The sequence below is a fragment of the Musca domestica genome, unplaced genomic scaffold, assembly GCF_030504385.1.
Source record: "Musca domestica strain aabys unplaced genomic scaffold, Musca_domestica.polishedcontigs.V.1.1 15, whole genome shotgun sequence".
Lineage (NCBI taxonomy): Eukaryota > Metazoa > Arthropoda > Insecta > Diptera > Muscidae > Musca > Musca domestica.
In genome coordinates this window covers 3422425-3436639 of record NW_026712207.1, presented here as the reverse complement: position 1 = coordinate 3436639, position 14215 = coordinate 3422425, and the positions used below count along the sequence as shown (strand labels likewise).

At 35.2% G+C, this 14215-nt stretch overlaps 1 protein-coding gene across 2 annotated transcripts in view; it reads right to left on the bottom strand.

The window, feature by feature from the left end:
* LOC101889094 (eukaryotic translation initiation factor 5B) overlaps positions 1-14215 on the bottom strand; it is a 103924-nt gene that overhangs the window by 24863 nt on the left and 64846 nt on the right. For both annotated transcript variants that reach the window (XM_059119532.1, XM_059119531.1), the window contains exon 8: positions 9859-9966. In XM_059119532.1, the coding sequence (XP_058975515.1) occupies positions 9859-9966 (108 nt within the window). The remainder of the gene's footprint in view (positions 1-9858; positions 9967-14215) is intronic.

Here is a 14215-nt window from a genome sequence, read left to right as displayed (position 1 = left end):
ATCTTCTAATGTATTGAGACCTTAAAGTTGCTTTTGGCAGCAAAAGTTGAATTTTGGGTTTCTGGTATACCTATCATTAGGCCTAGCCACACTACCACGTGACTCGGAGATCAACTTGTAAAATGATAGGCAATGACCAGCCAGTGTCCTTTTGTACTTAGTTCCTACTCAAAGTTAGCGAAATTTAGAAATCGAGGCCTTTCCAAACCCAGTCGTTTAAATTTATTAATTTCAAGAGTTATTCCATTACCTCCCTGAACCAATTCACAAAATCAAGCGCCTTGGCCTTTTGAAAAATAATCTAATTAAATACCAATATTTCGTAGAAGTTCCATTGAGCAAAAGGAAGTGGATAAAACGTGCACGCATGCGCAGTGTGGTATTTGGCCCCCTTTGCTTATGTTACATGGACCAGAAGTCATAACTCAAAATTAATGCAGAGACAGACCATCCAAGCATATCCTCTTCAACACCACTACACCATGGTCTTCATCAGCTCCACAATAATAGAGATTATAAATGGCTTAGACCAGTAGCTGGCTGATCGGCACAATGGGTTAAAACGAGAGGAAATTAAAATAAATAATATTATTTTTGATAGATTTTTATTAACAAAAATTGTGGACATTTTTTCATGGTACATATTGAATGTGCAAATTTCATTTGTTCTGAGACTCACAATCAAATTTGATCTAGAATAATTCTTCCTTTGAAATCTGTCCCAAAAAATCAAGTATTAAGGGAGATTTTGACTTGGATTGGTAACGTCTTCTATTAACAGTTTAACCTACATGAATGGTTTATTCTGAAATTTATGGTGCAATTTTGTGTAGAATATTTCTTCTTTTGACAACTTCCGCCTAGAACGAAATTTTAAGTTACATCCAGGCGTCAATTTGAAAAAAGTCCCAGGAAAAATGTATCAAAAAAATTTAGGGAATATTTTGGATTTTTTTATACCCTCAGCGATATGGCTATAGAGGGTATATATCATTTGATACGGCCAAATGTGGCTCATCGAAATAAGGGTTTTAGAGCGTAGGTCTATTTGGACCAAATCCGTACAGGATATTTAAAATCGATCTAGCGATGTCCGTCCGTCCGTCTTTCTGGCTGGTGCGCACAATAACCCTCGAAGGGAGTGTCCGATTTGATCCAAACTTGGTACATCGTAATATTATTGTCGAACTTAGATCGAGTTCGGAGATGGGCAATATCAGTCCACTCCTTCTGGTTCATCCCCCACAAATTGTCAACATTTCCAAAGAAAATAATTTACTGCACAGAATGAGAAAGGATAATCCGATTTTGCTCCAACCTTGCATATCCTTATATTTGCATCAGTCAGTGAGTCAGGTGCGCACACACAACAAGATCTGTTGTGAAGATCCACGTCGATTAAGTCCTTAAAAAATATTTAAAAAATTCACGTTGACAATAGTCCTGGAAAAAATATTTTTTAAAAAATTCACGTTGATAACAGTCTTTGAAAAAATATTTTTAAAAATCCACGTTGATAATAGTCCTTGAAAAAATATTTTCATAAAAATCCGCGTTGGTAAAAAAAATCCGCGTTGGGAAAAATATTTTTTTTTTTAAAATCCACGTTGATAATAGTCTTCGAAAAATATTTTTTTAAAAAATCCACTTTGGTAATAGTCCTTTGAAAAAATATTTTTTTAAAAAATCCACTTTGGTAATAGTCCTTTGAAAAAATATTTTTAAAAATCCTCATTTATAATAGTCCTTGAAAAAATATTTAAAAAAAATCCACGTTCATAATAGTCCACAACAAAATATTTTTTTAAAAAGGCCACGTTGATAATAGTCCTTGAAAAAATATTTTTAAAAAATCCACGTTGATAATAGTCCTTGAAAAAATATTTTTAAAAAATCCACGTTGATAATAGTCCTTGAAAAAATATTTTTAAAAAATTCACGTCGATAAAGTTTTCAAAAAAATATTTTTTAAAAAATTCATGTTGATAATTGTCCATGAAAAAATTATTTTTTAAAAAATTCACGTTGATAATTGTCCATGAAAAAATTATTTTTAAAAAATTCACGTTGATAATAGTCTTTGAAAAAATATTTTTTTAAAAAATTCGCGTTGATAATAGTCCTTGAAAAAATATTTTCAAAAAATCCACTTTAATAATAGTTAATAATCGACGTTAATAATAGACTCTGAAAAAATAAGAAAATCCACACTGATAATAGTCCTTGAAAAATTTGTTTTAAAAAATTCACATCGATAAAGTCCTTGAAAAAATTATTTTTAAAAAATCTACGAGTATAAAAATACGTGTCCTTGAAAAATATTGTTTAAATCCTCATTAATAATAGTACCTGAAAAATTATTTTTATTTTTTGAAAAAATTATTATTTTTTGAAAAAATATTTTTTAAATCCCTATTAATAATAGACCCTGAAAAAATATTTTTTTAAAAATCCACATCGAAAGAGTCCTTGTAAAAAATTATTTTTAAAAATCCACGTTGATGATAGTCCTTGAAAAATATATTTTTAAAAAATCCACGTCGAAAGAGTCTTCGAAAAAATTATTTTTTTAAAAAATCTACGAGTATAAAAATACGTGTCCTTGAAAAAATATTTTTTAAATCCTCATTAATAATAGTCCCTGAAAAATTATTTTTTAAAAAATCTACGTTTATAATCATCCTTGAAAAAATATTTTTTTAAATCCCCATTAATAATAGATAATAGAATAGTCCTTGAGCAAATTATTTTTAAAAATCCATGCTGCTATAAGTCCTTGCAAAAAATATTTTAAAAACCCTCCTTTATGGCTCTGCAGTCCCTAAAAAGATTATTTTTAAAATCCAAGTTTCGCAGCACAAATATTTTTGAAAATTTACATCTTAAAGCTCGGATGATCCTATAAAATATATTCTTAAAAAAGTTTTGAGCCCATGATGGTCCCTTAAAATATTTTCAAAAAATTGGGCTGTAGGATTCTGTTGGTCCTTTAAAAAAAAAAAAACAAAGTTGGGAAGCTCTAATGCTTCTTTGAAAAATATTTATAAAAATCCACTTTGGCTCTCACCTGCCCCACTTCTCTCCACTGTGCAAGCGGTAGCCACTATAACCACTACTACTGGTCTCAAAAGTAACCATTATTACGGATATCTCGTCTACATCCATGTCGTCTTTTTTTCCTTTTGTCTTTCCTTTTCATATTCTAAGATATTCCTGCTTCCAGTCGCCCCACCTCCCTTCCCCTCCATCCACACTTAACCCGTCGTCCAATTCGCACATGAATGAGTGAGTGTAATTGAGGAAGTTATAATTGCCAATGAATAACTTTGGCGAGTATGGATGGATACAAAGAAAATAAGAAGAAGAAGTCACAAAAGACCAACAAGACCAACAACACCACCAGAAGAGTCAAAATAAAAAGAATGCGTCCGCTGGCAAAGTCAACCAGTCAGACAACCATTCCACCATTCATTTAAGGAACTCAAAAGCAACAACAACAACGAGAAGCAAGTCAAAACTTTTAAAAAAAGGGGACCAGTGGCAGCCAAGAGAAGACCAAAAAAAGGAAACAAGTTTTTGATTTGAATGAATGTAGGTAGAAGAAGAAGCAGAAGCAACAAAATCGTCTGAATGAATATCTGTCGGAATGACTGGTTGGTTGGCAGATTGCTTGGCAGGACGTGGCTGCTTTCAAGCAAAAAAAAAATTGAAATCATGAATGAAATCGAATAAGTCCAGTGTTATCAGCGACGAAGACAACAGCAGCAGCAACAACACTACCAGAAGCAATATCGTCATATTCATCTCCATCTTGAGTGTCTGGTTTCTGGTTCAATTACTTATTTTATTTTTGCGGTAGCCGGGTGTAGCGCTATTGCCGCGGGATAATTTAAAAAACATCCCAAAAGCAAAAAATACAACAAATCTGAAAGTCATCCAAAAAAAAAAACACAAAAAAGTGGCACATAATTGACGAAGGTCGTACGACAAGTTGAAAGACAAAAAAGAAACAAAAAATGTTATTTATGTTATGAAATTTGGGATGCAGGGGAATTTTTAACGTTCTTCAGGCTACAGGGGAGGATGTTTCAGTTTCGGGCAAAAAAAAAAAACCAAAAGAGATAGCTTCCCAGGCTCTTTTGGAGACAGAAGACCTTATAGAGATCTTCTGGGATTGAAAGACTTTTCAAATGTCTGCATGGATAGAACTCTTGTTAGGGATCTTCGAAAAATAGTTAGCGCTGCAAGATCTTAGAAAGGTCCCTAATCCATAAAAAAATTTCAAAAGGTATTCTGTCATAGAAAATCTCTGAGAAGTTTTTCATACATAAAAAACCCCTGACAGACTTTTTTGTACAGAAAACCTCTGAAAGGACTTACATCCAGCTCACAGGACTTTTCGTCAGGCATTTTGTCGATAGAAGTCAGAGAGGACTTTCATCTATAGAAGAAACCTATGTATTTTTTCTACAGTTGACCTTCGCCGAGATTTCTGTCTGTGGAAGACTCCACGTCGACAGTATTTCTTGAAAAAAATATTTTTAAAAAATCCACGTTCATAATAGTCCTTGAAAAAAATATTTTTAAAAAATCCACGTTGGTAATAGTCCTTGAAAAAAATATTTTTAAAAAATCCACGTTGGTAATAGTTCTTGAAAAAAACATTTTTAAAAAATCCACGTTGGTAATAGTCCTTGAAAAAAATATTTTTAAAAAATCCACGTTCATAATAGTCCTTGAAAAAAAAACAATATTTTTAAAAAATCCACGTTTATAATAGACTTTGAAAGAAATATTTTAAAAAAATCCACGCTGATAACAGTCCTTGAAAAAAATATTTTTAAAAAATCCATGTTCATAATAGTCCTTGAAAAAAATATTTTTAAAAAATCCATGTTCATAATAGTCCTTGAAAAAAATATTTTTAAAAAATCCACATTCATAATAGTCCTTGAAAAAAATATTTTTAAAAAATCCACGTTCATAATAGTCATTGAAAAAAATATTTTTAAAAAATCCACGTTCATAATAGTCCTTGGAAAAAATATTTTTAAAAAATCCACGTTCATAATAGTCTTTGAAATAAATATTTTTAAAAAATCCACGTTCATAATAGTCCTTGAAAAATATATTTTTAAAAAACCCACGTTCATAATAGTCCTTGAAAAAACTTTTTTAAATAATCCAAGTTGAGAATATTCCTTGAAAAAAAATATTTTTAAAAAAAATCCACGTTGTAACAGTCATTAAAAAATAGTTTTTCAAAACACAAGTTGTAATAGTCCTTGATTTTTTTTAAATCCACGTTGTAATAATCCTTGAAAACGCATTTAAAAAAATCCACGTTGCAATAGTCCTTGAAAAATATTTTTTTTTTAAATCCGCGTTGTAATAGTCCTTGAAAAATAATATTTAAAAAAATCGTCGAGGTAATAGTCCTTACAAAAACCACGTTATCCACACATAGAATTCCTTGTAAAAATGATTAAAAAATATTCTCGTTGATTCTAGTTTTTGAAAAATTTAGGAGGCTTTTCTGGCTGTGGAAGAGTTCTAAAGACCTTTCTCTATAAAATACCTGGGAGTAATGTTTTGTTCAAAGAAGATCCCTGAAGGATCGATTGCCAACAAAAGAACTTTGAAAAGTCGTTTCTTTTTTAGTAGACCCATGAAGGGTCTTCAGTTTGCTCTAGACCTCTGAAAGGGCTGTAGTACATTACACATCCCTGGAAAGTCTAATTTTTATCCCCCTAAGATTCCTTCCCTCCATATAAGACCCCCTGAAGGGTATCCTTTCTAAAAACGATTTATGAAAGGACTTATACCCAAAAAAGCAACACGGGGTTATTCTGTGTGTTAAAGATCTCTTCTGTCCATAGAAGACACATTCGAGGGAATGAAGGGTCCTATGTTCATAGAAGGCTCTCGAGGGGTCATCTGTCTATTGAAGTCCTTTGAGAATCCATAGAAGACACCCAAGGGGCCCTCTCTCCATAGAAGACTCCTCAAAGGACTTGTGTCTGCAGAAGCCCTCTAAAAGATCTTTTGTTAATAGAAGACACCTGAATGGTATTCTGTCTATGAAAGTACTCTGAAAGGTCCATAGAGGACTCAGAGGACTAATCTGTTCATAAACTCTTTTGTCTGTAAAAGTAGACTCAGGTTGACCTTCTATTCATAGAACACCATTTATACGGGTCTTTTGCCCATAGAAGATCTCTGAAAAATCTTCTGTCCATAGAAGAATCCTGAAAAGACTTCTGTCCATAGAAGACACCGGAGGGGTCTTCTGTCTATGAAAGTTCTCTGAAATGTCTATATTTTTTTATCCGTAGAAAACTTTTTGCAGGTCTTGCGTCCATTGAAGACCTCTGAAGGATTTTCCGTCCGTACAAGACTTCTGTCTGCAGAAGACCTCTGAAGGGTCTTCTGTCCATAGGATCGCCCGAGGGGTCATCTTTCAGCAAAAGACTCCTAAAGGATCTTCTGCCTATGATAGTCCTCTGAAAGGTCTATAATGGACTCAGAGGGGTCATCTGTCTATGGAAGACCTCTGAAGGGTCTTCTGTCCATAAAATAAGAGTCATAAAAAACCTCTATTCAAAAAAAACTCTGACAGGTCTTTTGTCCATAGAAGACCTCTGAAGGATCTTCCGTCCATAGAAGACTTCTAAAAAGACTTCTGTTTATTAAAGACACCCGAGGGGTCTTCTGTCAGCAGAAGACTCCTGAAGGAAATTCTGTCTATGAAAATCCTCTGAAAGGTCCATAGACGACTAGGAATGATCATCTGTCTGATGATCTCAAGGGTTTCTGTCCACATAAGACTCGTAAATGGTCGTATGTCTATAAAAGAAGACTCAGAGATCTTTTATCCTCAGAGGACCTCTGAAGGGTCTTCAATTCATAGAATACCACTAAAGGGTCTGCTGTTTGTAGAAGACCCCTGAACGGACTTCTGTCTGTAAAAGGCTTCTGAAATGTCTTTTGTCCATAGAAGACATCCGTGGCTTCTTTTGATCGTAGAGGACTTCGGAAGGGTCTTCGGTCTAGAAATGTCCTCTGAAAGGTCCATAGAAGAGCTCAGACGAGTCCTATAAGTGCCACTCGAGGGGTCTTCTGTCTATAAAAATCCCCTGAGCATCCATAGAACATAACCAAGGGACCTTCTGTCCATAGAAGACTCCTGAAAGGACTTGTGTCTGCAGAAGACCTCTAAAGAGTCTTCCATCGAAAGAAGACTCCTGACTGATCTTCTGTTTATAAGAATCCTATGAATGTTTCACACCTCAGAGAGGTCTTTTATCAATAGAAGATCTCTTTGGAGGATCTTTGGTCCTTAGAATACACTTGAAAGGTCTTCTATCCATAAGCATCCTAAGAGGGTCTTAAAGGTATTCCCTTCCTGGAAGACTCATAAAAAAATGTCTTCCCTCCATGGAAGACTTCCCTGAAATTCCTTTTTATCCTCCTGGAGTTCCCCTACCTTTTTCACCCCTTCCTTCGCATATCCTCCTCGAAGTTAATCGAACGGAAATTCACTTTAATGACAGAAGTGATATTTCATTGAAAATGTCAAACAAGAATAGGATAAACACACGCGTACGCACACACACACGCGCAACGACATCCCCAGCGAAAGGAAGTGACATTCATTGTAAATAGATAAAGGGGAGCGAGAAAAAGAAAAGAAATAACAACGATCCTTGTCCTGCCAGAGGCTAACAAGCTTACAAGAAGCGTGGCCATGTTGTGGACTTATCTTTGGATCGGTTAAACATAATATTGATTTATTATTGAGGCCCCTCCCATTCCCCTCCTGTCCACCTTTCTTGCAATTGCATAATTTAAATAGACTACAGACATTGCACAATTAGATCGAGTGTCTGGATGGTAGGAAGGAAAGACATTCAAGACAGGCAATATCAATCATTGCCTCCCTAGGCGAGCAGGCAGCCAGCTATCCAGCCCTCCTTTGATAAACAATCAAGAAAGCCTCTTGTTTTTGTTGGATTACACTTCGTGTTGTAAGTAGTCACACCTGAGTCAATAGTCTGTCGAAAATATTTGCCGTAGGCTTAGTTTCGTCTACAGAAAATCATATCGGTATGCATGGTAAATAGTTTAATTATCTATGGGTGATTGTCCCCAACCTGCCCTCTCCTAACCACTTCTTCCTCTTTCAAAAAAAAGGGGGAGACCCAAGACATGTCTGAAAAGTAAAAGTGATTAATTTTCAATTGTTGATCATCCAAATAACGATTCATACCACCCAGCCATCCATCGAACCATTCCAGCACCAATCAAGGTTTGTTTTACCAAAAATTGGGGGAGAAGAAACAACAGCAATCATTGTTTTCGGGTGGTAGCAAGGGAAATTGTCTAGGGGGGCATTTACTTACCCACCCAAAGAACAAAAGCTTTATTTCATTGGACACAATGTAATTGAATAATTTCATAATTTTCCGAAATCAAAATGGAATACAATTCGGAAATTTGTTTGCTAATTGGAAATTTTGAAATGGGCCTCGAGAGATGCATTCATACAAGCTCGGGAGACATAAAGAGGTTACACTTACAAAACAAGGAAAAGAAAACGATTCCCTTAATAAAATATTCCGTCATAGACAAAACAAGTAAAAACATAGCTAAGTTCGGCGGGGCCGAACTTTTAATACCCTCCGCCATTTGGAAGGTTCTTGAATATAAAAAAACAAGTTAAAAAGCAGTAAGTTCGGCCGGGCCGAACTTTGAATACCCTCCACACCATTTGGAACGAATTTGGAAATTTTCAAAAAATAAAATCCGTTAAAAAATTCTGTTAAAATTTTAAAAATAGCGAATATAGACGTTATATTGGGGTCTATACGACGTGGACCTACATCGGCATTGTTTGTCGTAAGCCATTACGATATTAAAACTGAAACTTCAAATAAACGGTGAATAATGTAGCTAAGATCATCAAAATATCGAATATAGGGAGATACCGTTAAATCTGAACTGTGCGAAGTTCAGGACCAGCATAGACAATTTTCTGTCACAGGCTGTAGCATCCATTACGAACTTCAAATACGACATCGGTGAGTATTGTACCTAAAATCACCAAAATACCAAATCTAGGGAGGTACTGATATATGGGGGCTATACGAAGACGTGGACCTGCATACACAATTTTCTGTCATAGGCTGTAGTATCCATTGCGAACTTCAAATACTAAATTTGAAACAATTCCGGTGAATAGTGAAGGTAAAATCATCAAAATACCGAATATTGGGAGGTACCGTTATATGGGGGCTATACGAAGACGTGGACCTGCACAAACAATTTTCTGTCTTAGGCTTTAGTATCCATTAGGAACTTCAAATACCAAATTTGAAACAATTCCGGTGAATAATGTCGCTAAAATCATCAAAATACCGAAAATAGGTAGGTACCATTATATGGAGCCCTATACCAAAACGTGGACCTACATTGCCATTTTCAATACCAAAAGTCCTGCAGACATAATATATATTTGACTAAAATTTGATCAACCTACTTCATTTCGTTCGGAAGATAGAGGGATTTCCACAAAAGGACAGACGGATAAACGGCGGACATCGCTAAATCGACATAGAATTTTGTCCTGATCAAGAATATATATACTTTGTGGGTTCTAAAATGTATATTTCGAGATGTTACAAACGGAACACCATACTATGGTGGAGGGTTCGATCTCTACCATTTTTAAACAGATCTTATGTAGATAAAAATATTGAGATGTGCCAAGTCTGAATAAAATCGGATGTCAATTTCACGTTTTATGAGCTTTATGGATAATACACATTAAATTTAAAGTGTTATATTTCGAAAACTTACCTCTTTGCTCGGCACACAGATCGGTGTACCCACTTTGACGATACCATTTTCGACCATTACACCCATAACAATGGGGTCACGACTGTTGAAGATGAATTGTGGCAGTATCTGAAATTAAGAAGAAAATGAAAAATAAATTAAAATGAAGAAGTTTTGTCCCCCTTAAGAAATACGAAAAGGTGGACCTATACATACAATGTTTCGGCGCACGAACAAGGACCCATTATGACCTACAAATACCAATTTTCAGATAAATCCGTGATAAAGTGTGGCAAAAATCATCAAAATACCGATTATCGCGATGTACCGTTATATGGGGACTATACCAAAACGTGGACCGATATATTTCATTTTCAATACCAACCATCCTAGACACAATACAAATTATTCTGCTAAATTTTGACGCTCTACGTCAAATAATGTGGGCTGTATCGTGATTTCAACAGACAGACAGATAGACGGACAGACAGACGGACATCGTTAAATCGTCTTAAAATTTTATGCTGATTAAGAATATATATACATTATGGGGTCTACAACGAATATTTAGGGATGTTACAAACGGAATGACAAAGTTAATATACCCTTCTTTCCAAGGTGGAGGGTATAAAAAAGGCCAGCGATTGTCCTACCGAAAAAAGAGGATTTTAGGACTTAGCTTTAAGGAATTTCTATAAGAAACTAGAATTATTTCCGTAGATTACTAGATATATTTCTTAACATGACCATTAGTCACCCCTTTGAAGAAAGGTCTTTTTAGCAGAAACTAAGGGCTATTGATTTATCTACCGGAGATATTTTAACAGGAAACCCGTATCTTTCTACTGAACTCTTCAGGTGTTTTTAATGAAACCCAGAAGTCTTTGTATGGATGTCCAGAGATGTTCATATAGAAGACCACATAAAAGTTATTTTCATAGGTTATTTTCCGATTTTCCATAGACCTACATTTAGTCTTTCCCAGAAACTGCTCTCGTCTTCTTTGGAAAAACTCCTCAATGATCTTCTCCCCTATAGAAGTCAGAGGCTTGCCTATTATGATTTTCCTTATTGAAGATAAAAACGTCTCATCAGAGAGGACCAGGAAACTCCTAACAGAAAGCGATATTTCTTCCCACTAAAGACCGGGTTTTCCTATAAGCCTAAAGCCTTTCCTTGAAACTAAAGTTCTTCCAGAGGTCTTATAGAATACAGGATAGAACCTCAGAGACCCTTTATAAAAGAGGTATTTTTATACAAGAACTCTAGAGGTTTCTTTTTGAAAACCACAAGAACCACCCTAAAAAGGTTTTCAGATTTTTTTTTTGAAACCCCGAGGGCTTCGCAAGCTTTCGTATGGAAAGGAAGGAATTTGATGTTCAGTAGTAAAACTGTACTGATAGCTCTTCCTTAACAGAACAATCAACAGGGTTCTTTTCAGGTGGCCATTAATACCAAAGCTGTCTCTTATAGAAAAGTATTGTAGAATTCTGTAATAAATATGGAGTTCATTTAAATTCGGCCAAATTCTCCTTCAGGTCCTCAATGAGGACACCTGCTGTTATTTCACAAGAATCTTTCTGTCTTTCTATAAGAGCTTCTGTTACCCTACAGAGTATTTCGCTTCATTAATTTATAGAAAGGGGACTCTTAAAGTTTTCTATAAGGCCCTTTGATTCTGTAAAAAAAATGGGACCACATGACATTCTAAGCAGAAAAATCCTGACAGATCATCTTTAAGTGAGTGATCAAAAAGTCCTCTAAAAGTAGTTAGCATAAATACCTACATAGAAATGCGTTATAGTGGTGTTCTTAAGAAAGATCTTTCTATGGAAGCCCTACAGAACTCACCTTTGGGTTCTCAATAAAATACTGCAGGTCTACTACCAGAAAACGATTTTTTAATAAAATTACGGATATTCTATAGAAAGTTACTAAGGTCTATAAGAATACCAAGTTTTGGGTTTCTATAGAGAATCTTTTCGTTCTTTCTTCCTTCTCCCCAAGAAAGGCTTTTATCTTCTTCTTCTTATAATCCTTCTGTTCAGGTTTAAAAATACCTTTTTTCTGGTATTACATGACAGAACATTTTTGTCAGTTAAACTTTCCTCCGTTCTTCTATGAGAAAGCCTTCTTCTGAGCTTTTAGATATGACCATTTTTTGGCCTCCTAACAGACACATTTTTTGATCTTGGATTGAAAGACCTGTTCCTAGACTTTAGCTGGACGATTTATTTGTCCACACAACTATAAACTTAATTTCAATTTGAGAAGATATTCTGCTACTCTTTTAGGAATAGCCCTTTTTTGGCATTTCTTATCAAAATATTATCTAATAGAACCTCCTCTATAAGAGAATATTTTTCTCTTCTCCAGATTTTCTATAAAAATATATTCTTTCATCAAAAGATCTTCTTCAGGTCTTTTTGAAAAGCTTTTCTTTATCTGAAAACAAATTTTAGTCTAGTCATCTCTAAAATGATTTTCTTCAGGTCTTTTACAGGAAGACCTTCTCCCGATTTTCTGTGATGGAACTTTATGCCAGTCATCTGTGAGAACTTCTCCTGGCCTTATACAAGAAGACCTTCATTAGGGGTTCTATAAAAATAATTTCTTCACCAGGAAGATACTTAAGTGGCATTTTATGAGAAAGGCAAAATCTTCAATGAGAAGTCAGGACAATTCTTGTGCTCTTCTACGAGAAGACAATTTTTGGTCTTCTAAAAGAAAAGACCTTCATCTGGAGTTTTATGAAAAGGCCTACTTCTGGTCTTCGTTTTTAATGACTTTTTCTGATCTACTAGAAGACCTTATTTTTTGGACTTTTATGAAAGAATATGTATCCGAACTTTTATGAGAAAAAGTTCTTCTAAACTTTTCTTGTCACCTATAAGGATCCTTTCTTCTAGTCTTCTATGGGAAGATGTCTTCTGGGATAAAACCTTGTTGTCTTCTAGAACAAGCCCATCTTCTGCGACTCTATGAGAAGACCTCATGTTTGAACGTTAGTAGAAGATTTTCTTTTTGACTATTTTGAGAGGACCTTCCTTCCTTCAAACTTTTATGAGAATATCTGCGGCTGGTATAATGGGGCTATAATAAGACCTTCTCGTCTTTTTTGGTAGACATTCTGGTCTTCTTTAACAAGAAAGGACCTTCATCTGGAGTTTTATGAGAAGACCTACTTCTGGCCTTCTTTGTAATGACATTTCTGATCTTCTGATATGTATCCGAACTTTTATGAGAAACAGTACTTCTGAACTGTCCTTATCATCTGTAAGTAGGCTTTCTTCTATTCTTCTATGGAAGGATGTCTTCTGCGATAAAACCTTCCTGTCTTCTATGACAAGACATTTTTTCTGAGATTCTGTGAGAAGACCTAATTTCTGAACGTTTGGAGAAGATTTTCTTTTTGACTTCTTTGAGAGAACCTTCCCTTCTTTAAACTTTTATGAGAATACCTGCAGCTGGTATAATGCGGCTATAATAAGACCTTCTCGTCTTCTTTGGTAGACATTCTGGCCTTTTATAACAAGATCTGGTTTTGGCAGTCTATCGAAAATTTTTATTTTTCATTTTAGGGGAAGATTTTCTTCCAGACGTCTATGGGAGGACCTTTTTTACCCTCTGATCTTCTGAGAGAAGACTGTTTTCAGGTCTTATGTGTTTCTCAGGATTTCCCCAACTTCTCCCCCCGCCTCCTTCCAAGTTTCAGATCATCTTCTGGCTCATTAAGTTTCCTGATCATTTGCCTTCGTGTGAATAGAAGAAATAACAACCTGCCTGTCTGTCAGACAGTCAATCATTCGTCTTCCCTTGAGTTTTTCTTCTTCTTTCGATACATGCAACATGTTGCATGTTGTAATTGACTAATTTCTAATCCCATGGAGAATTATGTGTGTTTTGTTGTTGTTGCTGCTATTCTGCCTTCTCAACATCCGGCCTTAGACAGATCGAAATGTTCTATGACCCTATGCAGTACCATACATCCGCCGTTTCGTGGCAAAGATGGATCATGTAAATTGCTTTAAGATCCCAGCCGGGGGAGATAATAGAAAATATATCCATGGGATAATTTCCGAACCAAAAAAAACGAACACTTTTTACTCCACAAAAACAACAACAACAACAAAAAGTCATGATGATATTATTTCATGATCTGCCAGAGCAATTTTCATCCATTGAAGTCGATTTTCAATGGCAGTGAAGTGTGTGTGTGTCTGTTGTGGCCAGCATCTTCATCTATGGCCATTGTCGTTTCCAGGCCGTCGTAAAGGCGGATGCCAGCATTTAATGTTGCTATTGTTGTAATTACACGCGTACAGGTGTAAAATACATATGACCGGATGGTGATGATGATGACGACGTCGACGTTGAG